The sequence below is a fragment of the Megalopta genalis genome, chromosome 19 (assembly GCF_051020955.1).
Source record: "Megalopta genalis isolate 19385.01 chromosome 19, iyMegGena1_principal, whole genome shotgun sequence".
Classification (NCBI taxonomy): Eukaryota; Metazoa; Arthropoda; class Insecta; order Hymenoptera; family Halictidae; genus Megalopta; species Megalopta genalis.
The window spans coordinates 2,190,109-2,212,604 of record NC_135031.1 but is presented as its reverse complement, the minus strand read 5'-3'; the positions used below and the strand labels follow the sequence as shown (position 1 = coordinate 2,212,604).

Genomic DNA, 22,496 nt, shown 5'->3' with positions numbered 1-22,496 from the left:
CGTCGATGGTTGCGAAACATTTCTCCGTTGCACGTCACTTACTCGTACACGGTCTGTTATGCTACTTAATATATGATCGAATTGGAAAAATCTGTTTCGCTTCTCCTCTCTCTAACTGGATTTTCATTCCTAAAGGATTTTTACGACACAAATTTTATATTAAAATAGATAACTTCATGTTACGTTTCTGCATTTATGAACACACTCTGAACACATTTTAAGATATATTTGAGCAAACTTTTGTGTATTGATCACAGAAATTTCATTGAAAATCAAATTTTCTAAAATTATTTCTTCTTACCTTGTGCTTTCGTATATCTGACGATACTTTTACAAATTTTCGTATTTTATCATTAAACAGATTTTTATATCTTAAGAATTTTGTACTTTTGTATATATTGTAAACACATTTTCAAATATATTTCAACAAATTTTCATATCTTGATTTGAAAGTATTTCAATTTGCATTACTCGGTTTTTATTTCTGAACTTACTACATGTTCAATAAATTTGAATTTTTTAGCTTAAGGTTTTTAAATCTCCCTCTCTCTCTCTCTCTCTCTCTCTCTCTCTCTCTCTCTCAATATAATATATAATATATTTAATATTTATATATATTAATATATATAAAGGTAAAAATTATATTATGAACTTTTTAACTTAAAGTTTTTAAATCTTTACTTAAGGTAAAAAATTCATAATATAATTTTTACCTTTATATATATTTATTATTATATTTTATTATTATATATATAATAATAAATATAATAATAATAAAATATAATAATAAATATATATATTAATATATATATATATATATATATATATATATATATATATATAAAAATTTTAAGGTAAAAAATTATTTTAAATTATATTAAATTATATATACATATATTGTATAACATGGAATTTTCATTAAAATAGAAATTTGTATAGTTTTACTTGTTATTGTGTAGTTTTATCGTCCAGCGTATGATTGATGCTGACAGTTTAATTGAGACATACTACGAAATATCTCTGCTCGCCCGACAAACGGTCTGCATTCAGCAATGTGGTTGTAATTCGTTCTACGCTCGAGCCATGGGATGCACCGTGCGTCAGACCCTCTCAAAAACTAATATCATTTAACCCGACGAGCATCGCCAAAAGTTGATTCTAATCGATCTATTGTAAAGTCGTGCGAGTCACTGTAAAAACGTACGATCGCGGCTCGGAATAATTTTCTCGACTGGTCTGACAATGAGACAATATTACGCAGTGTTTAAAATATGCATCTGTTCATCAACAGTGGTGTGCATAATTCCATAATTATTAATTATTAATATTAATAATTAATAATAATATATAATATTATAATATAATTTATTATATTATATTTATATAATTTATTATATTATATTTATATAATTTATATAATATTATATTAATATTTAATATATTATAATAATATTATAATATATATATATATTATATAAAATATTATATTAATAATATATAATTATTAATATTTAATTATTATGTCCACACTCAAAGTAACTTTTACATTGTTACTGACATTTGAACGAAAACTTAACAAAATCTCATATTATATCGTTTTAATATCGTTAAAAATGTGAAAGTTACTTTGAGTCTGTAATTATACACATCACTGTAATCCGTGAATAAAAAATCATGTTTTAAAAAAATGTAGTTGCATCGAGAAAAGTAGAATAAATCGTACCAAAAGCATTAATTATTTTAGATGACTGTAAGTAATTTAAACTAGTAATAAAAATTAGATTTTTGTATATAAGATTTGGACACTTCGTATCTAAAAAATTCGACTTTCAATTGTGCAGAATTGACTTCAGCGTTTCGAATTGTTGGAAATGCGTAGGAATTTGCTATTTGATCAATGTGTCACGAATGATCATAGTTCGAGCATTTAAATCTCGTTTTTGTTATTATCGATCATGTGTATATAATATTTTCGTTATGACTTCGCGGTTATAATCAAGTTTACATTTCGTTATAATTAAGCCTTCCAATAAAAATTTAACATCAATTAATTCAAACGCACCATGAAAAACTGTATTTAATTCAAATGCCCGAAACGACCGTGACTTTTTTTTATCGAAGCAATCGCTGATCACGTTGTTATTGATTGCGGCAATTTACGTAGCTCGCCGACGTTAATTAAGTTCTCGACACATTGATCTCACTAAATCACCCGATAATGTTTCGCATACGCTGTTATTAATTGTTCTCGTGATACGTCTGTTCTTATGAATGACAGGCTGCCATTCACGGGGAACACAATGAAGCTAGTGATATATCGCAAAAAGTATAAGTTATGACTCGCTGCCCGCATCTGTGACTCGACAATATCACCGACTTACAATACTAACGAGCTTGTAATGGTTATCGTTAGAAGCTCGTCATGGGTTTGTAATTCTAATCAACGTGTACGACTACTGGATCGAGCTAGCTGTTGGCTCATTGAAAATATATCCCACTCATTTTCTAATCAGAACAATGCTGGTACATTTCATTTGGAGTTTTTATTTATTGTCAGCAATAAGCATGGCACGAAAACAATGTGCAGTTCATTCAATGAGCTTAACATTTTAATATTTCATAAATAAATGAATGTTGCAAAATAAAGCAGCTTCGTTATTTTTTCATTGTTCCTGGAAAAGTAAATCCGCTATTTAATAGTGTTTTATAATCTTTGTTAAACATTGTGCATTTGAGGGTTAATAATTATGTACGTTAATAGGAATGTAGCAAAATATGGCAAAAACAATAACATTGTCAGAAATTGTTAAAGAGGTTCTAGAAGAATAAATTGGCTGCTTAAAATTATTTTATAATTGATTGAGCATCGTACATTTTATATCGTACATATATAATATTTTATAATTGTTATAATTATAAAATATAATTATTTTAATTATTTTACAATTATAAAATATATATTTTATAATTCGTATGAGCATCGTACATTTAAGGGTCAATAATTATATAAATTAATAATTCCTGAAAAAATAAATTGACTAGTTAACAACATTTATATTAGTAATTTTTTAAACATCGTGCACGTAAGGATTCATAATTATTTACATTAGTACGACTGTATCAAAATATCACGGTTCGTGACAAATTACGAATAGGTATTACGAATAGTATTTTTTTTCATCATTTCTAGAAAAATTATCAGTTTAAAAATATTTTTACAAAATCGTACAACTAAGAATAATTCTAAATCGTATATGGAAGATTGAACTGAATGCTACTGGGATTGCTACAAAACCCAGATTACAAAAGTGTTTATAGTAACCGTGGCGAATATGGATGTACGTGCGTGTGATGTGAAAGATGGAGGCTGCATGGTTGCATCAACGTGTGCGGCTGCGTTGTGGTTTCATGCGGTATTACATAAAAGGGAACCTGAACGTCATCTAGCGAATCTCGCTCTCTAGACCGAAGAGCTCGATATTATTTATTGCTGCGATAATGGTTATCCTGCGTGCACGCAGCCACGCACGAACACGGCCGCATGCGAGTGGTTGTAACAAATAACCCCGTCCCGTTTTTGATAATCTTCTCCTGGCACTATTTTACGTCCGCCGTATACCGAAACAATTTCCGGCTCGATTCAATTATTTTCGAACGGTGCCTTGCCGAACAGTAAAAAATGATTTATCAAGTACCAGCGACTATCGACATTTGTCAAGTTGAAACCTGTATATTATCGTCGAGAAGCGAGAACGATTTTTTTCTATTGAATTACCTACTGGGGGAATGATAATTAGACTGCGGATTTTTATGCGGAATGAAAATGTCTTATTTCATTTCTGACAATTCGAAATTAACACTAATCAAGCCCTAAATATACGACGAATTTATATTATTACGTAGTGATGACAAAATTGGAGGTATTTAAACTTTGTATCATTTTTATTAAGTGTTAGCTAAAAGAATAAAGTTCATCTAAAATTTTAATAAAATTGACTTAAAAGTATTGTTAATTAATAATAATAAGTAAGGTATAATAACCAATTTTTAACAAGGAATTGTAAAAGAAACAGCAGAAACCGGACATTTTTACTGACTTGGTAGTTTCGGTGTTAAATAAAAATTGATTTTCTATCTTGATTATTTTGACGAGTTAAAAGTAATGTAACGGTATGCTTAGTTTCTTTAAATGTTTTTACAGTATTTAAATTCCATCTATATTTAGTTTTGTCATAAATCGCTAAAATCCGCAGTCTACTGATAAGAATTAATACAATAGTCATAGACATTTCAAAATACAGAGGTTGATTCTACAGAATCAGGTTGCAAACAAAAATGGACAACTTCGGAAGAGGAAATACGATTATTCGAGCCTCGCACCTCGTTTTCATAATTGTTTACAATCGGCGACTATAAAAATAAGCCGAAACGATCGTATCTCTTCTTCTCAAATTGTTCATTTTTGTTTACAAGCTGAAGGAAAATCGGCGAAAATTTACTGTACGTACAACATTCATCCCTTGACGTATTAATTTCAATCTCTTTAGTATTCTTAAAGCATAATAGATTTTAAACCTAAATGTTAGTATATTTTTAATGTAAATTTATTGAGAAATTTCAAACATAGAAATCTAACCAGACGTTTTTAATTACAATAGATTTTTAATAGGAATTCAAATTTACAATCAGAACGAATTCGTGTTACAACCTATTTAATTCGCAGTTCGTATGAAACGCCGGTGATAAAAACAGTATAAATTACAGACTGACTTGCTGAATAGCAAGCTCTCTTTATGCAACACGATCCGCGTCGGTACAGTAAAGGGAACGCGGTTTTCTTGAATGGTTTGAATATGTATCAGTTACATTTCCGAAATGATTAACGAGCGTCCATTAAGAGCTGGTATTGTTTCTCAGCACCAAGAATGCGAATGCGAGCGCCAAACGTGCGGCGAAAGATGCGAAAAATGCTGTCCAATGTACAATCAGATTCCGTGGAAACCTGGCACAGCTGCGAAGGGCTTTCACTGTGAGAAATGCAACTGCAATGGACATGCAACCGCATGCAGATACGATCAGGAAGTGGCCGACAGAAGAATGTCCATGGACGCTCATGGGAAATTTCGTGGCGGTGGCGTCTGCATTAATTGCACAGTAAGCCGGAATTTCCGAAAGGATGAACATTTGACGATCACTCGATACAAACGTTCATTTTCGCGAATGACGATCTCGCCAACGTGCATCGTAAGAAGACCATGGACCTTTATGCAATATAATGTTTTCTCGCACCAGTAGCGAGGCAACCTTTTTAAACAATTTGTTTCTTTCATTAATCGTTTCGATTCATCATTGTCACTATTGACATTTCATATCATTATTTACATTTCTAAATTTCCTGAATCTGTATATTTTTTGAAATTTCGTCCACTTATTTTTTGTCATAAATGCATGAAATCTGTGGTCTACTCATGAAAATGTCATTACTTGAATAAATAGAAGCATTTTAGCAATAATATCTCGAATCTTATTTTGCGCATGATAGATTGCATAATTAATGACAAAATCAGTTTGGTTATCCCTAAAGAAAGGAACTTCCGTTTTTAAATTTCACATATTTTTACGTACATAATACATCTGGTAATAATCATAATAAATCAATTTAAATATAAAATTATATAGAAATTGCATATTTTTATCCTAATTGAACCGAGATTATCAGTTCTACGCTTATGAGTTTATATTTGCATATAAATATTATAATTTTAGTATTTGTAGAACGTGCAACTATGAATGTCTAATTAACGTTGATTAGTATCTGGTATTATTAATATTAATTTGGGAATACGAGACGCAAATGAGGATGAACGAAATATAACAAAATTAAAGAAGTTGATGTTGGTTTTATTCATTGTTGGAATGATTTGTTACAGGAGCACACAGCCGGCATTAATTGTGAAAAGTGTCGGGATGGATATTACAGGCCAAACGGAGTTGCCCCTGACACACCGGAGCCCTGCTTGCCGTGCAACTGCAATGTGCACGGTAGCACTGGTTACTGCACCCCTGATGACTCCTACACTCACCTTGGAAAGGTAGAAGGACGGACACGCTTCAATATACATTGACATAAAATCAAATTTCCTAAAATAATTATAAGGAACAAATGTTAAACGAAAATATTTTTCAATTCTTGTAACGGCTTTAGAGCTTTGTACTAATTTTCTGTAACATATGCAAAAAATCCTCAATCAATTAACAACGTATGTGCGTATAAAAGATGTCCCATAATTATGTTAACACTCGGAAAGGAGTGATTCTTGAAGTCATTTGAAGTAACTTTTTCCTTAGCGAAAATGCAATCCGCGGCTTTGTTTACGAGTTATTAACGAAAAACACTGACCAATGAGAGACGAGCTCGCCTAGCGCTAGACAACCGAGCCAATCAGCGGAATTGGACTTCGACCGCTCGTTGGCTCGGTCGCCTTGCACCAGCTGAGCTCGTCTCTTATTGGTCAGTGTTTTTCGTTAATAACTCGTAAACAAGGCCGCAGATTGAATTTTCGCTAAGGAAAAAGTTACTTTAAATAACCTCAAGAATCACCCCTTTCGTGTATTAACATAATTATCAGACACTCTGTATAAATTTTTATGATTTTTAAAGTGTCTCATTTACTTGACCAGTTTCAATTCACTGTTTTCCACGATTGAAAAAGATTTTTATTTAAATATTCATACATCCAATCCGTGAAGAAAATTTTTACTTAATAAATTCCGAGATCATAAACACACTCTTCGACCGTTTAAATTCATCGTTGTTTTTCAAATTTTATAAACAATACGATACTGTGTTCTATATGAAGCAAGCTGTCCTATATGCTGATACGAAGAAAAATTCTTACAAAGTATTAGGTTCATACAAAAGTTCATCCCAATTTTGATAAAAATTAATAAATCATTATTTACTAAGAATTACGTTTAATTCAATGGATATAATATATTCGGAAGTTTCTGACTAAAGAACTGATCCAGGTGATCCTTTCGGTCTCAAGAACGAGACGATCTTTTGCGTCAACTCAATATTTTTGGGATTCAAAACATTCAAATTAATTTGATGATTTCGTAAAAATACCGCGGTTATCAATATACTTTCGTGAATGATTAGTATCTATATCGGAAATCGTTGCGTGGAATGAAAGACTATAAATTGTGCTCTAGGTAGCAGGTGCTTGCAATTGCAAGCCGGGCTACTCCGGCTACAAATGCGACCAATGCGCCGCCGGTTACCGTCAATTCCCGGACTGCATGCCTTGCCCGTGCGATTCCCGCGGGATTCTGCCATCCCACGACTGCGAAGGGGACTGTCTCTGCAAGGCGAACGTAGATGGTGAATTCTGCGACAAGTGCAAACCTGGATACTTTGCACTGACAAAGAAAAATCTCGACGGTTGTTTTCCTTGCTACTGTTTCGGCGTCAGCGACCGTTGCAGCGTGACGAATCTCTCTTACTCCATGGTAATTCGATGATTGCATATTTATTTGATCGATTACTAGGTTATCTGAAAGTTTCTCAAGAACGACAATTACGGTGCTTAGAAAATTAACAATTTTTGTTTCATTAAATCTGTATCATTACAATCTTTTATCAAATTTCATTTAATCAACAAATGGCTTTCGACGACTTTATGGCACGCATAGCACTTTTCACACATTCATGAACTAACTTCTTATAGAAATGGACCATCTCCTGTGCTTCAAAAATGAGTGTTTTGCAAATAGACTGCGGATCTGTAAACAAAATAAAAATTGTCTGCATCGATGACGAGACGTAGGAGCCAAGTGCAGTCTTATTTCTCTCTTAAATAATTTTGATAAGTTGTAATTAACATATTAATATTTATATATATTTATATATTTATATTAATACTATATACAGGGAGTTCCATAATTACGTTAACAGTCGGAAAAGGGTGATTCCTGAGGTCATTTGAAGTAACTTTTTCCTTAGCGAAAATGCGATCCGCGACTTTGTTTACGAATTATTAACGAAAAACACTGACCAATGAGCGGTCGAAGCTCAGTTCCGCTGATTGGCTCGGTTGTCTAGCGCTAGGCGAGGTCGCCTCTCATTGATCAGTGTTTTTCGTTAATAACTCGTAAACAAAAGCCGCGAATAGCATTTTCGCTAAGAAAAAAGTTACTTCAAATGATCTCAGGAATCGTCCCTTTCCAAGTGTTAACATAATTATAACATAATACATATTATGTTATTAACATATTATTATTATATATATTATATATATATTATATATATATTATTATTATATTATTATATATATTATATATATTATTATTATATTATTATATATATTATATATATTATTAACATATTACATATTATATATTTAACATATTTACCATATTAATATTTTTAGTTTTTCTTAATTTTCTTTACTATTTTCCGCATAGATACCTAAATCAGCAGTCTACGCGTGCAAATTAGCGTCTCGTAATTCGCATAACAGCCCGTAGTCGGTGCATAAGCCTGATTCGAACAGTTCACATTTCGCGGATGATTTTCTGGACGATAATGCGACTTTCAGGTGTCCTCTCTGGAAAATTGGCGGATCACCGATATCAACGCATCCCGCGCTATTATTGCCGTTCCGGACACAGATAGCGGCTGGCTGATGGTGTCACGTTACGAGGTCGAGTACGATAGTCCGTTTTGGCTAGCACCAGCGATTTATTGTGGCAATCGTCTCTCATCATACGGCAGTAATATCACTTATTCTGTCACCTGGGTCGTTATGCGCGGCGATACCAGCGGAAAACCGACCACGGGGCCCAATGTTATTTTAGTTGTAAGTATTCATTCATCGTCGCGTGAATAATGGCACGGTTAGCGCTGTCACGGCCTACTACAAGACAGGCTCAATGAAGTACGGAAGTCACTATACGGGGTGTCCCTAGGATCTTTATCCCTCCGGTGCTTCGTTGAAGATCCAACGACCTAACCGACAGACGACATAAACGCGGCTGATGTTACATACATTACTTTACAACGAAGTTTATTCGTAAATCTTTCGCGAAAGCATTTTTATCGTTTCAGTAATTGAATCGTTATCTTCAGCAGGCCTAGAGTGTTAGTGACCCCGTCCCGTTAAAATATTTATCAATGAAAGAATATACACTTGCCGACAAAAGTTAAGAAACTTTAGATATCGTTAACATTTGAATAAAATTTGATATTAAGAAATAGACGTTCTATTAAATTAAAAATACGTATCATAGTGATACGTATAACACGTTGTTTGCATTGCAATATTGTTTTATTTAGTGCACGCGACAAATAAACAAAACGATGACAAGAAGTGAAAAATTTTTAAATTATAAAAATATAAAATTAATATCTTCGTCGAAGAAATACAAATTTTTATCCTACGTTAAGAAGGTTTACTACATCCAGAAACATGTATCTGTGTAACATGTTTCTTAACTTTTGTCGATTAATAGTATGTAGTAGTATGTACATCCTATTTTTTAGAAATTTTAAAGAGATTTAAATAAAATATCAAACAAGTAATTTTAATTCATCTGGTAAAATATTATTATTATATATTATATATATATAAAATTATATATATAAAATATTATTTCAAACAATCACATTTAACGAAAATATTTTAATAACGTTTCAAGCATTATCGAATTAAATAATATTTAATAACTATAAATAAAGACATCGAGGTCGATTTTAATATTTAAATTTTAAAATCATGAATGTATTCATGTTTAAAATTTATCTTATACTCAATTTGTTGATGATATTATTATACGAATTTGTTTAGACAAAAGAGTCTATTAAATTATTTAATTATTACCATTCAATAAATTGTAGATGTCGCATGTTTCCCTTTTCTTGAAATACAATGTTCCATGCTTGGAATATTTTATCCAGCCTCTATATAGAGGCGTTTCTTTGTAGTTTCTTTTCTCGCGATGAATATGGATCGCGTTCATTCATAAGCGAATCTCGCGAGGGAAGGGCTCCCCTGGGCCAAGAGTTATCAGTTTACCTTGAACATTTGTTTGTCCTGTTTCACATTTTAGTTCCGAGTCCGCTATGAAAAGCGGATTACAATGATTAGCATTTTTGCAAAATTAATCTTCTCGTGTTGTTCGTTCGCAGGGTAATAATGGCATGCGAATAGCTCACGGCGAGGAACAATATAATGGCCAGGAAGCGGAGATCAGCGTTCCTCTACGTGAAAACGGCTGGTATCACGTACGGAACGAGATCCAAGATATTCCTAGTAGATTGAGGAGAACCGAATTTCGCGGGGAACCTGTCACCAGGATACAAATGATGCGGGTGCTCGCAGATTTGAAGTATCTCATGATAAGGGCACAGTATCACTCCGAACAAATTGAAGGAAGGTATGTAGAATCAACAAACGAGGCTGTTAACAAATATTATTAAAAAATTTTTGTTTAAATTAATTTATTTCAAATGTATAATTAATTTTTAATTACTTATATAACAATATTAAAACAAAAATTAAAATTAAAATCAATAAATTTTAGTTAAAAATAGTTGAAACTCTAACGCAGGAATATTCTCATTTATATATAAGATTATATAAGATATATAATAATATATAATATATAATATAATAATAATAAATAAAAAAATATAATATAATATAATAATATATAATATAAGATATATAATAATTATATAAGATATATAAGATTAATAGATTATAGGATAATAGATTCAAATAGATTCCGTTCATAGAAAATGAAAACATGTTTCAACTGTAATGAACTTTACGCAATTTAAGACTACTTTTTGCTAATTTGGTGTGCGTAAGTTCGATTATCGCGGTCTATCTTTGTTTCTGTAATCAGAAGATTGTTGATTATCTGGTTTCTATAATCGTCATAGTACATTGAAAATAAAATATGGACATTTTTTAATTCTATAAATGTTTCAACTGTTGCAAATGGCACCAACTCGTGTTTAAATGTATAAAGATCGCGGTCTAATAATTAATAAGACAACGACTATTACGAAAAACACAGTCTCCGCAAGTTCCATTTTTGTGAACGAGACAGAAACTTACGGCAGAAACTGCCATAAAATGGCCTTTTTCTAAAACTACGAATCGACATTGCAATCCTTGTAAAAAATACCATCAGAATTGACTGGAACGCTTTTAGACCCCTAAGCCCACAAAGTTCAAATGTTTAAAACAAAATAATTAATATTTGTAATTATCTTGCAACACAGCAGCGAAAATCGTTGTACGGAAAATACTGCCGGGGTCAAAAGGGACCCAAAGATTCCGTTACGGGCATATGAGTCTGTAATTATTTAGCTTCCGAGCTGAAGATGTCAGAGATGACAGATTTACAGCTACAGTTACATTGTTTTAGTCTGCAATCGGCAATCATGTGGGTCGGGAAAGTGGCAGCTAACGGTGGTAGCAGTAGTTTAGTGGAGACCTGCGAATGTCCAGAGGGATACACGGGACTCTCCTGCGAAGATTGCGCGTGGGGCTACACGAAAGTGATAAAGAACGGATCGGACCATCAGGAGCATCACGTGTGCGTCAAGTGCGATTGCAATGGGCACGCGAGTACTTGCGACCTCGTGTTGGGTGAATGCACGGTAAGTACTTGCGTGTTACTCGAATTCTTCGTAGGAAACTGTCCTTAAAATTCGTGATTTTTATTACAAGCTATTGAATAAATGAGCGTCAAGAGACCAAAGTTCAAATTTTTAAACTTCATCGCAATTTCTAATATGTTTTCGGAGACGAAATGATTAATTGCGATTTGATTCACGAAATGATTGAGATTGCGAAAGTGAGATAAATATATTTATAATTTTATTAGCGCGTCATCTATTAATGTACCTTGATAAAGCAGGATGATATTAAGCGAATCAAAAGTTGCAAAGATATTTTCAAGGTACATAAATGTTCCGAACAATTTTCTGCGTTCAGGTTATGCAGGAAAAAGTTCGCTGAAAGTTACTTAATAAATAAATATTTCACGTAACATCTACTTCTATGCGGCGAAGACACTTTAAAATTAAAAAATTTCAACGTCTCAGAAACTAATGACCTAAAATGAATTTTCGCTTTCAAAATGTTTCGAATCATTGCAGTTGATGCATTTCTCACGTTTTCATAATTATATGTAATTCAATTTCTTCGAAAGTTACTATTAGCGCGAAGATGGTATAGATACTTGAATGGCGCTGTTCGACATAATGGTGAAACGCTCAAACTGTTAGAGAAATTTACCGACAACCGATATTTCGTAAAGAAAGCATTGATGGTACCATCTGCAGTAGCATGATCGACACTTAGTTTCGTTAAGCCAATACCAGGTGGCATCACAGTCACTTCGAAGAATACATTTACAAATGTTTATTGCTTTTTATATACATTTATTTTTGTAATATAAGACAGGGTATATAAATATTGGTGTATGCAAAGCCTATTTTCATTAATAAAATTAGAAAATTAATCTGCTGCTGGTAACATTTTCTGTCAATTTAAGCATTTTGCCACTATGTGGAACGACGTTATTCTGAGGTTTTAAATTTAGCTCAGACATTTCACCGCTAGATGGTTATAATATTCCCATATTAAGCGCGAGGTAATTTAAAAAGGAAACTTCTAAACACTGTCCGACAAAATTAAACTTTTTTTTTCTGTTTTCCTGTAGCCACTATGATATGATATGGAAGTCAAAATTAGAACTTTCTAACGTTTTCATTTTTCATGCAATACCATATTTTTGTCAAAAGTTCTGGGTTTTTACAAAAATTCGTTTTTTCGAAAACTGAGGGTGATAAAGCGATTCAGTTTTCGGATTCTTGTTCAGGCAGCGAAGCTTTATAAGAATTTCATGGTGGCTATAAGAAATCAAAAATCGTGTCGGACAGTGTAATCAGTCATAATTATGAAAATATGAAAAGTTTTCATAAAGAAAACAATTTTAGCTAGACCTAGATAGTCGAGACAAGCTTTAGATAATTCTAGGTGAATCTAGTTAGTTGTATGTAATTGCAGGTGGTCCTATAATAATCTTAGGTAGCCTTTAGTATCCCTACATATGGTCAACTTCAAATTACTCAAAAAAATACTACCCTGTGCATAGTGTATCTGGTCCCTCTACTCTGACCAATTTCTTGGATTTGGTGATCCTCTAATTTTTCCAGAAGCCTCGAAACAATTTGTTCTCAGCCAATTAATCATTTTTGTTTAACAGTAAATATCTTATTTTGCAGACTTGCGAGCACAACACAGTGGGATCGAAATGCGGTCGTTGTGCACCTGGTTTCTATGGTGCAGCTACTCAAGGTACGCCAGGTGACTGCAAAAGATGTGCCTGTCCACTTTTAATAGAATCTAATAACTTCAGTCCACTTTGTCAATTGGACGATCCCAGCAAAGTCGACGGTGGATACGTTTGCACCCAATGTCCACCAGGTTACACTGGCGATCACTGTGAAAGGTAAGTGTCCTCTTTTCCCAAGCGAAGATTGGTTTGTTGAAATAGTGGATGGGGAAGGTTCCAAAAATAACTGTTTCATACTGTTATGTATTGGTCTGACCAGGGGTTGGAAATAGTTATGATATCGGTTTTGTTTCTTGAAACAGTTATGAATAACTGAAATGTTCCCATAACTGTTATAAGGTATATCGGTTCTAACTTATATCAGTTTCAGTTCGTCAGAACCGTTATTATATTAGTTCTATAACTGTTATATTGGTCCCATAACTGTTATAAGGTATATCGGTTCTAACTTATATCAGTTTCAGTTCTTCCGAACCGTTACTATATTGGTTCTATAACTATTATATTTCAGTTCTGGATTTTTGGTTAGCATGCATGCATGAGTTAGCAAAATTCAATGTAGCGTAATGCACTATCAATACACTCTAACTACCCATGCATAGAAGAAACCCATATACGTATATTAGTTTGCAGAGATAGTACATAATAGACGCTTCAATATCGAAGTGTGCAGTTCTGGAGTGGAAAATTTAGATTCCCAAAAGTCTAAGCGACGTCGCCTGGTCTTCAAAATATATTAGGTCTACCGGAAAGTTCTGTCTGATAATGTCATTGCAAATTTCAATAGATATGCACATATTCATTTGAGACATATTTTTGAAAAATGTTGCTCACAAATTGCCATCACGCTGGAAAGAGGTCATAAGTAACGACGGAAATTATATTGAACAATAAATATTACTAAATTTATGAAAAATCTACCATTTCCTTTCATTTTTCAAACGGACAGAACTTTCCGGCAGACCTAATAACAACGTAGCCAAGACATGTACAAAGGCAGTTGCGTGTATTTTTAGTTAATTACTTACTTAATTAAGACGTAATTCTGGTCGACGTAAAACACCAACTCGAGGTTCCAACATTTTTCACTACTAGCACCACTATTCTTTTCCAACCATAGAGATGCACCACAGACGAGCTCGTCTGTGACTGCAATTGTCTACAGTCGGTAATACAGGTCGAGAAGTTACCTATGTATTATTTGTTTTACACTTCTATTCAAAATATTTCGGAATATGCTTTAATTAGAGCAATCTGTGGTTGACAAAAGGTACATTGCCGAATGAAAACATTGTTCATTGTCCATGAAAACACAAAATTTCTTGACCAGGAACTCAACCAACTGGCGGCTACATATCTCCCTTCGGCAGCGGTACAACTGTTACAGGCGCTACGCTGATCGAATATTGCAAATATCTCCAAAATAACCAAGAACCGGATTATATTTCAAAATCCAGAGCGATGTAGCTTAGACTTTTGGGAATCTAAATTTCTCACTCCTGAACTACACACTTCGATATTGAAGCGTCTATTTTGGTTGGCGTAACCACCCTTAAGGCTCTATAATCTCTTACATTACATTGAATTTTGCCAAAACGTACGTATAATCGAAATGCGAAATCGAAAAATAACAGTTATAGAATCGACATAATAACGGTTCTCAAAAACCGAAACCGTTATAAGACAGAATCGATATACCTTATAACGGTTATGAGAACATTTCGGTCCTTCATAACCGTTTCAAGAACCGAAATCGATATCATAACTATTTTCAATCCGTGGTTGAAATTCTTTGGCTATAACTGTGGACACTTAACACAGAATAATGACCACGTTCTATGGACTTGTTCTTTGCATATCTCAAAGAATCTATCATCTAAGAAATCTCAAAAAAAAATCGTGAAAAAGACCTCCCTATTGACACTTTAAATATTTTTAAAAGAACCAAATATTGATTTTTATGAGATTAATATTTATAATATTTATATATCGATCCACCTGAGGGCTTTAAAGACTGAAACAATGCTCCTGTTGTGTAATGTATTCAGATCGCTATGTAGCTTATAGGAAGTTTATTAGGTTAAAAACTGTTAAATTCTTCTCTTTATTCTTATTAAGTCACATACATGTATAAAGGTTTCTCACCTTCCTACACCTATACATATATACATTTATAATTCTGTAACTTAGAACTTATAAATCTCGCAATGTAAAGCTCTATTTTCAACTTCAAAAAAGCATCCTCCCCATTAACACTTTGCACTTGAAGGATTTTCTTAAATCACTTACCAGCAACACGAATTATGCATGCGATAACAGATAATATTTACAATAAAATTACATAACTATAAAACCAAAATTGTTAATCTTGAAATCACTGCAGAGCTACCAGCATCTTATTGTTTTCCCTGAGGGGATATATACGAGTGCAAAGGGTTAAACAATTAAAACAATATACATATACATTTCACTTGATCGCTTATTTAATTTTTCGCCAGCTGCGACATAGGATTTTTTGGAAATCCTCTGGTTCCTCGAGGTACCTGTGAACCATGCAACTGCGGCGGTGGTCCTTGCGATCAAGAAACGGGACGCTGCTTAGAGTGTCGGGGCAACACAGAGGGTTGGAAATGCGACAAGTGCAAGCACGCTCATTATGGCGATCCTTCGATGCAGAATTGCTTGCGTGAGTACTGTTTTCTTCGTGAGATTGCTCACTATCCTTAATTGTTATTAATAAACTGCGGGTCTTCATGCAAAATACGAATTGTCTGCATCTCCTTCAAAAAATACGTGCCACCTAGGAAATGTTTCCTTCGTTTAATAGTTATAAGAGATCGAAAATAATGTATCAAGGCTCTCCAATTCTTTTACTCTTTCTGCTCTTGAAAGTTACAGCTACTCATTTTCGTAATAAATGCATGGAACCCACAGTTATTAATGTAGGAACCGAAGGTTTGTTAGACAGATTTTGAGACCAAGAACATTGGTTTTGTATCTGAAATTTCTGACGTTTCTGAAATATCTAAATTTTTCTGTCCGATTTTTATAAAACTTGTCGAACGATGTGAACGTATAAAATTCCTCTGACTATTCCTATAACTTCATAATATTTTTCCATCCCTTAAATTGCTAAATCTCGTTCTATTTTTACTTTCAATTGGTTGTCGCTTTCGTACACACGCATTCATTTTTGAAGTTACTTAACAATATAGGAGCCGAAGGTTAACGATTTCGGAGCGACCTTCAAAATTATAACAGCGAACGGTATTCGCGGATTTCCATGCGTCACCCAACGTGACGTACGTGTGCGTGCGTGTATAATATAACGAAGATGGCTTACAAACAACACGGTTTACGACTTCGGCGTGCGATCACGAGAATTATTGTATACTGCTTTACTGTTTTTTTTGTTTAGTAATAAATAGAATTAAATAGAATTAAAATAAGATGAGGGTTTTAAAGAAATTAAATTTAAAAAAGTATCGCACACGTTCAACACGAAGCAGGTGACACTCGGAAAGAAGACGTGTAAAACGTGTTTCGTTTTACAAAAAAATTTCGTTGGGCTGTTACACGCCCCAAGTGTGCAGCAAAAGTTATTATTTATCAAAATTCGTTCTCATTGCAATATGTTCGAACAAACTGAATGTTACTGGGACGCGTTTAGAATACAAAAAGATGTTTTTGTATTCTAGCATGGTTCGAATTTTAACTTTCTACTTGTAGTTTCATTAACGCTATTTTGACCGATGACTATAGCAAAAGTCGAGGAGTGATTACATAGAAACCATAGAACCTATAGGAAATAATTTTTATTAAAAGTTATTAAAAGATATCCTTTAACCCCATTGGTACAAATAGTGTTAAATAGGAATGATTCAAAGGTGTCTTTTCAGGCTTTCGATAGAAATAGCGTTAATTGAGTTACTTGGATTTTGTGGTCATTTTAGGGGTTGATTTTCGACACTCAACGTGTTAATAAAGGAAGAGATGATTTCGAAACGATGAACATAGACCTCCGACTGTTGCAGCTTGCGACTGCGACCCCCTTGGCGGCAATTCCATCGAATGCGACGAGAGAAGCGGTCAGTGTCCCTGCAAGCCTTTGTTCGAGGGTCGTGACTGCTCCTCCTGCGTCGAAGGTTACGGGAACGTAACCGCAGGTTGCCGGGAATGCGACTGCGACGTGGGTGCCCTCGACGAGGTCTGCGATCCCGTAACCGGCGAATGCAGGTGCGCGGATGGCGTCCTTGGCTTCCGGTGCGATCGTTGCGACGTCGACCATTACGGCTTGTCCGTGGGAGGCTGCAAAGGTAAGTACCGTTCCGCCATTTTTTCCATGGACGTCCCCTCTTGCCATGCGACCGGTGTCTTCCACTCTGCTTGCAAGAGTTTAAGGGTCGATTCAGAGTCATCTTCAGATTCTGATCGTTCCTCGAAACGATCGCGGTATTTCCGTTCTCCGAGCTTTCCGCATTCCTTTTTCGTCGGCGGAGCTCAGGGTCGTAACTGGCGGTCACAAGGAGGCCAGAGACCCATTGTAAATAATTAAAAATCTATCGTGGATATGATCGACATTTTTTTTAGTTAAATTACAATTGAAATATACAAAAAATAGGTAATCAATTATGTAGAGACTTTTTGAAACTCTATAAAAAAGACATTCGCTTTTGTGAATGCTTTAAAATTGCGATATGAATATTCTTTATGCTTCTTTTTCTCGTAATCATTAATTTAACCATTTGCAGTCGACTATGAGGTGCCACTTAAAGTTACCATACCACGTTTCAAAATAATTTTGGCATTATCGGTTTATATGTCAAAAACTGTTAAAAATATAAACGTTATTCTGGCAAAAAATCCAGGAACAAAGAGTTCGCATCAGAACTAATAATATCGAACAAGATTTCGAGGTATTAGAAGATAAATTTTCTCTCCGAAAATTTTCGAACAACTGGAATATTCGAGGACTCGATTTATTCTATAATCTAGTGCTTTTTATAGCATATGAAATTGAAATTTCTGTCTCATGCAACAATTACACTTTTAACAGTTTTTCAAATCTAAACAAATTTGATAATATTAAAATTATTTTGAAACATGATATGACAATTTCCGGTGTTGCCTTACAAAGGAAGATCTCCAGGCGTAACACTCACTTTTTGATGAGAGTTTGCACAGTGGCAGAACTCATAAAACTGAGTCTAAATGATGCTCGGTTTTGGCCGCAGACGACTAATAATTTTCGAGACGTTTAATATTAAAGTTGTAAGTTAACAAAGCTAGAAAGATAAGCCGCAGCGCCGCGTCGCGTTCAGGCATACCAGAGAAATACTCACAAGTGGTGGGGGAATAGTAGAGAGGGAACATTAGGAATGGAAGTGAGCGAGTCTTCCCGCAGGTTCTTCTTCCTCACCCCACCACTCGTCAAGCACTTCTCTGACATCCCCGTCTCCCTTCCCCGGTGCACGATGCTACGACCCGATATCCAGCTTATCTTTCTGGCTTTGTTACTAACTACTTTAACATCAAATATCTCAAAAAAATATATAAGCCGTCTGCGCCCAAAACCAGGTATCATTAAATCCAGTTTTACGAGCACGATTCGACTACAGATAGTTAATAAGAATAATTGAAGAAAAGAATTTTATTTTCGAAATATTAAACAAGTGAAATATAATAATAATAAATATTAATATAATAAATATTATATATAATTATAAAAATAATATTATATTATATATAACAAAATAATATTATATTATAATAAATATTAATATAATAAATATTAAACAAGTGTTTAAACAATCTCCAGAATCTTCTATGGCGGCTAAATTTGTCGATCAAAAGCACACAATTTAAAAAAAAATCATTGTTCTACACCCTGTAGTTCACGAAATATCTAAAAAAAAAAAATATCGTTTTGACCCTCGAATAAATCGATTACTTGTGCAGATCCGTGTTAGTATCAGAGACGCGAGTGGCATAACTGAGATACATTGTCGAATCCCGCGGCTCCCGTAAACCGCGAGTATCGCGAAAACGACCGCGCGAAGATCGCGATCGTAAATTAAAAGTAAGCCAAACAAATTACACGCCTAGAGGGTTCCGCGGGCTAGGGTGGCTTGGCCCTTGTAAATCTCGAGTAACGTTCTGAACTCACGACTCCTGCCCAGTCGGATAAGTGCTCCGTACTTAAGGAAGCCGGGAGATAAACATCCGCAGCTCGGTTAGAACAAGACGAAGCGTTTTGCATTACTCTCGTCGACGATCCATGCGGTGCACCGCAACGAAATGTTTCATCTGACCGGCGACCTGCGATCCGCTTCGTAGCGGTGGTCGAAAATGCGATTACAGCTGAATTATTCTCGTAATTATTTTCTGCATCACGTATCAATCTGTTACCAAGACGGCACAGAAGACGATCAGTCAATGTCAAATAACAATGCAAAGCGCAATTTTTAGTATAATTATATAAAAAACGATGTTCAATTATTTTATTTCATCTTTTTAAAGATTCTTTTATTTTGTTTAGTCATTCCGTGGTAGATAGAAGTGCTGCTATCTGTTATTTGTTTATGAACAAATTGACTATATTGATTTATCTCTTAAAGTCTTTTAAGAGATAAAGTCTTTTAGTCATTAAAGGCCGCTCACGCATGTGTGTGATGCTTTAATAATTATGTAGGTGATTGCTTTAGTAGTTATCACACAAAGAAAAAATATTAATCTTGTTGTATTAAATGTGTTGTTATTGTTGTTGTTTTTGTTTTATTTAATTTGTTTTATACATGTTGAATTATTTCATGAATTTACATAAATATTGTCGGCACCTGGCGACGGTTAGACGTGCGGCCATTGAAGTGTTAAAGATAATCATGAGTTTCTCACAAAATGATTATCCTCAAGCAATATCAAATTTTTCGTAAAACATTCTTTACTTAACAACAAAGTTTCTTGTGTTTGGAGATTTTAAAGTGACTTTCAATTGTTTAACATTTAAGCTTTCTAGCAGGCCCTGTCTTAAGGCCCATTTCCACTGGTTTGGCCTTGTCGCTTGGCCAAAGCCGCGCGGTTTTGCCAACCGAATGAGTCGATTCTTGTAAAATCCGTGTTTCCACTGCGTCGGCACGGGCCAATCGAGCAGGGAAGAAGGCAAACATAAACAAGTTCCAAGCGTTTCGTATCTCTTCGGTGTCATTTGAGATGGGTACAGTTCCACTTGAAAAGTCGAACGATCAAAGAAAATCGTGCCAAGCGAGGCCACGTCATCGGCACAAGGAACAGTTTCGGTCCTAAAGTAGAATCTGAGACAAAATTAATTCTTTGCACTCGACTGGTTATTCTGAGTCACCACTAAAATCGTTACATCACATTCCAAGATAATTTTTATATTAACAAAGTTTAGATTTTTTGAAAATGGTTAAAAACGTAACTGTTGTACGAGTCACAAGACTCAATTTCATGTGCATAAAATGCACTTTGTCGTATAAAATGGAAATACTATAAGTCTGGAAAATTATTTCAGATTTACACTTAAAGTGGCTTCGAATGCAAAGGGTTAATAAGTCCTAAGATTCTCTCTAAAAGTACTGCATACGATGATGTATCGATTGATGAAAAGAATACAGTTTCATAAAAAAAGAAGTTTGGAACACTGTATCTTCAGGATAATATTGGTTAATATTTTCATTTTGTACAAATTCAAGCAAATAAAGTCGCCTTTAAAATAAAGTTAAAGTGTCCAGAAATAGCACTGATGCATCTTTTTTCCACGAGAAGAAGGCATGACTCATTTTTTCTGCAGTCCGCTGTCCCTTCTATAATCGCAGGCAGTGATTTCGATATTGTTCGAAGACGGTGACAAAGGTCAACGACGAGTAGCGAGGCCGCTCTCGCTACTACCCGTTGTTATGCAATATCGATCGCTGTCTGCGATCATGGGAGGAACACCAAACGGCAGCCGAAGTTTGTTTGCGCGGGACCTCCGATAACACTGTCCGACACGATTTTTGGGTTCCTATAGCCACTATGAAATTCTTGTAGAGCTTCACTCCCTGAACGAGAATCTGAAAACCGAATTGCTCCATCACCCTCGGTTTTTTAAATAAACGAACTTTTGTAAAAACCCAAAATTTTCGACAAAAATGAGGTATTGCATGAAAAGTAAAAACGTTGGAAAGTTCTAATTGGTGTTAAAAGATAGAGGAGAGTTTCCCGAATATAATGGCATGCAATTTATTAATTGTTTTTGGTTCTAAATAGCAATAAATTAATGTCAAAGTTTGAAAAAGTGTCGACGTGCGCAGTTTCTGCGCAATATTTTTGTACCTTTACGAAAAGTTCTTTGTTCAGCACGAAAACTCTACCCAGAAGCGGATTCTGTAGACATTTCTGAAGAAGAAACGGCCCGATAGAAGTGTCGAAACGATTTACATTTTGAGTAGGTCGAGAAAATGTTCGTCGGCAACATGTACAAGATGTTTTGCCGCCATGTGCTTCGCTGCTCGCTTCTCTCTGTCCGACAGGGCCGAAGCTATGGGTAATCAACACCGATGGAGGGATCCAATGGGGCACCCACTTAGCGTGTGGGGCGTGCCATTTTTTTTAGTACTTCAATGTGCTGTCTTCTTTTACATATTTTTATGGATAATAATCACCAAACTGTGAATCATAAATTAAAAATGGAGAAATAATAAAAGAAAAATAATGAAGAAAAAATATTCATTTTATTCTGAATTTGTTCGAATTACAAGTATATCATGTATACAGTTATCATTTAAATAATAACGATAATACGATCATGAATAAATAATCATTTTCAAAATGTTAAACTTCTTGAGACATATCGTTAAATATATATTTAAATATTTATTTAATTATATGGCATAGAAGTCAAAATTATACTAGTGTTAGAATACTTTCGTTACCAACTCCAAACACTCTGGTATGATTTTTTGTGTGAAATATATCACAGTTTGGTGATTATTATCCACAGAAATATGTAAAAAAAAAACAGAACATTAAAGTACTAAAAAAAATTCAAATATTATTTACGGAAAGTGGGTGCCCCATTGGATCCCTCCATCGGTGTTGATTACGCTTCGGCCCTGTCG

The 22,496-nt window shown here is 34.3% G+C and overlaps 1 protein-coding gene and 2 long non-coding RNA genes across 5 annotated transcripts in view; 1 reads left to right on the top strand and 2 right to left on the bottom strand.

The window, feature by feature from the left end:
* LOC143260781 (uncharacterized) overlaps positions 1-14,525 on the bottom strand; it is a 59,365-nt gene extending 44,840 nt beyond the window's left edge. Inside the window, exon 1 of the long non-coding RNA XR_013035062.1 lies at positions 14,406-14,525. This is a non-coding gene — a long non-coding RNA (uncharacterized LOC143260781). The remainder of the gene's footprint in view (positions 1-14,405) is intronic.
* wb (wing blister) overlaps positions 1-22,496 on the top strand; it is a 256,747-nt gene that overhangs the window by 88,637 nt on the left and 145,614 nt on the right. For all 3 annotated transcript variants that reach the window (XM_076527325.1, XM_076527324.1, XM_076527323.1), the window contains exons 6-14: positions 4,918-5,154; positions 5,931-6,092; positions 7,216-7,512; positions 8,601-8,861; positions 10,190-10,437; positions 11,440-11,674; positions 13,307-13,533; positions 15,876-16,063; positions 17,412-17,693. In XM_076527325.1, the coding sequence (XP_076383440.1) occupies positions 4,918-5,154; positions 5,931-6,092; positions 7,216-7,512; positions 8,601-8,861; positions 10,190-10,437; positions 11,440-11,674; positions 13,307-13,533; positions 15,876-16,063; positions 17,412-17,693 (2,137 nt within the window). The remainder of the gene's footprint in view (positions 1-4,917; positions 5,155-5,930; positions 6,093-7,215; positions 7,513-8,600; positions 8,862-10,189; positions 10,438-11,439; positions 11,675-13,306; positions 13,534-15,875; positions 16,064-17,411; positions 17,694-22,496) is intronic.
* On the bottom strand, positions 5,881-8,628 carry LOC143260783 (uncharacterized). The gene is made up of 2 exons (XR_013035064.1): positions 8,416-8,628; positions 5,881-7,785 (listed from the first exon to the last, which is right to left on the bottom strand). It is a non-coding gene; the product is annotated as an uncharacterized LOC143260783 (long non-coding RNA).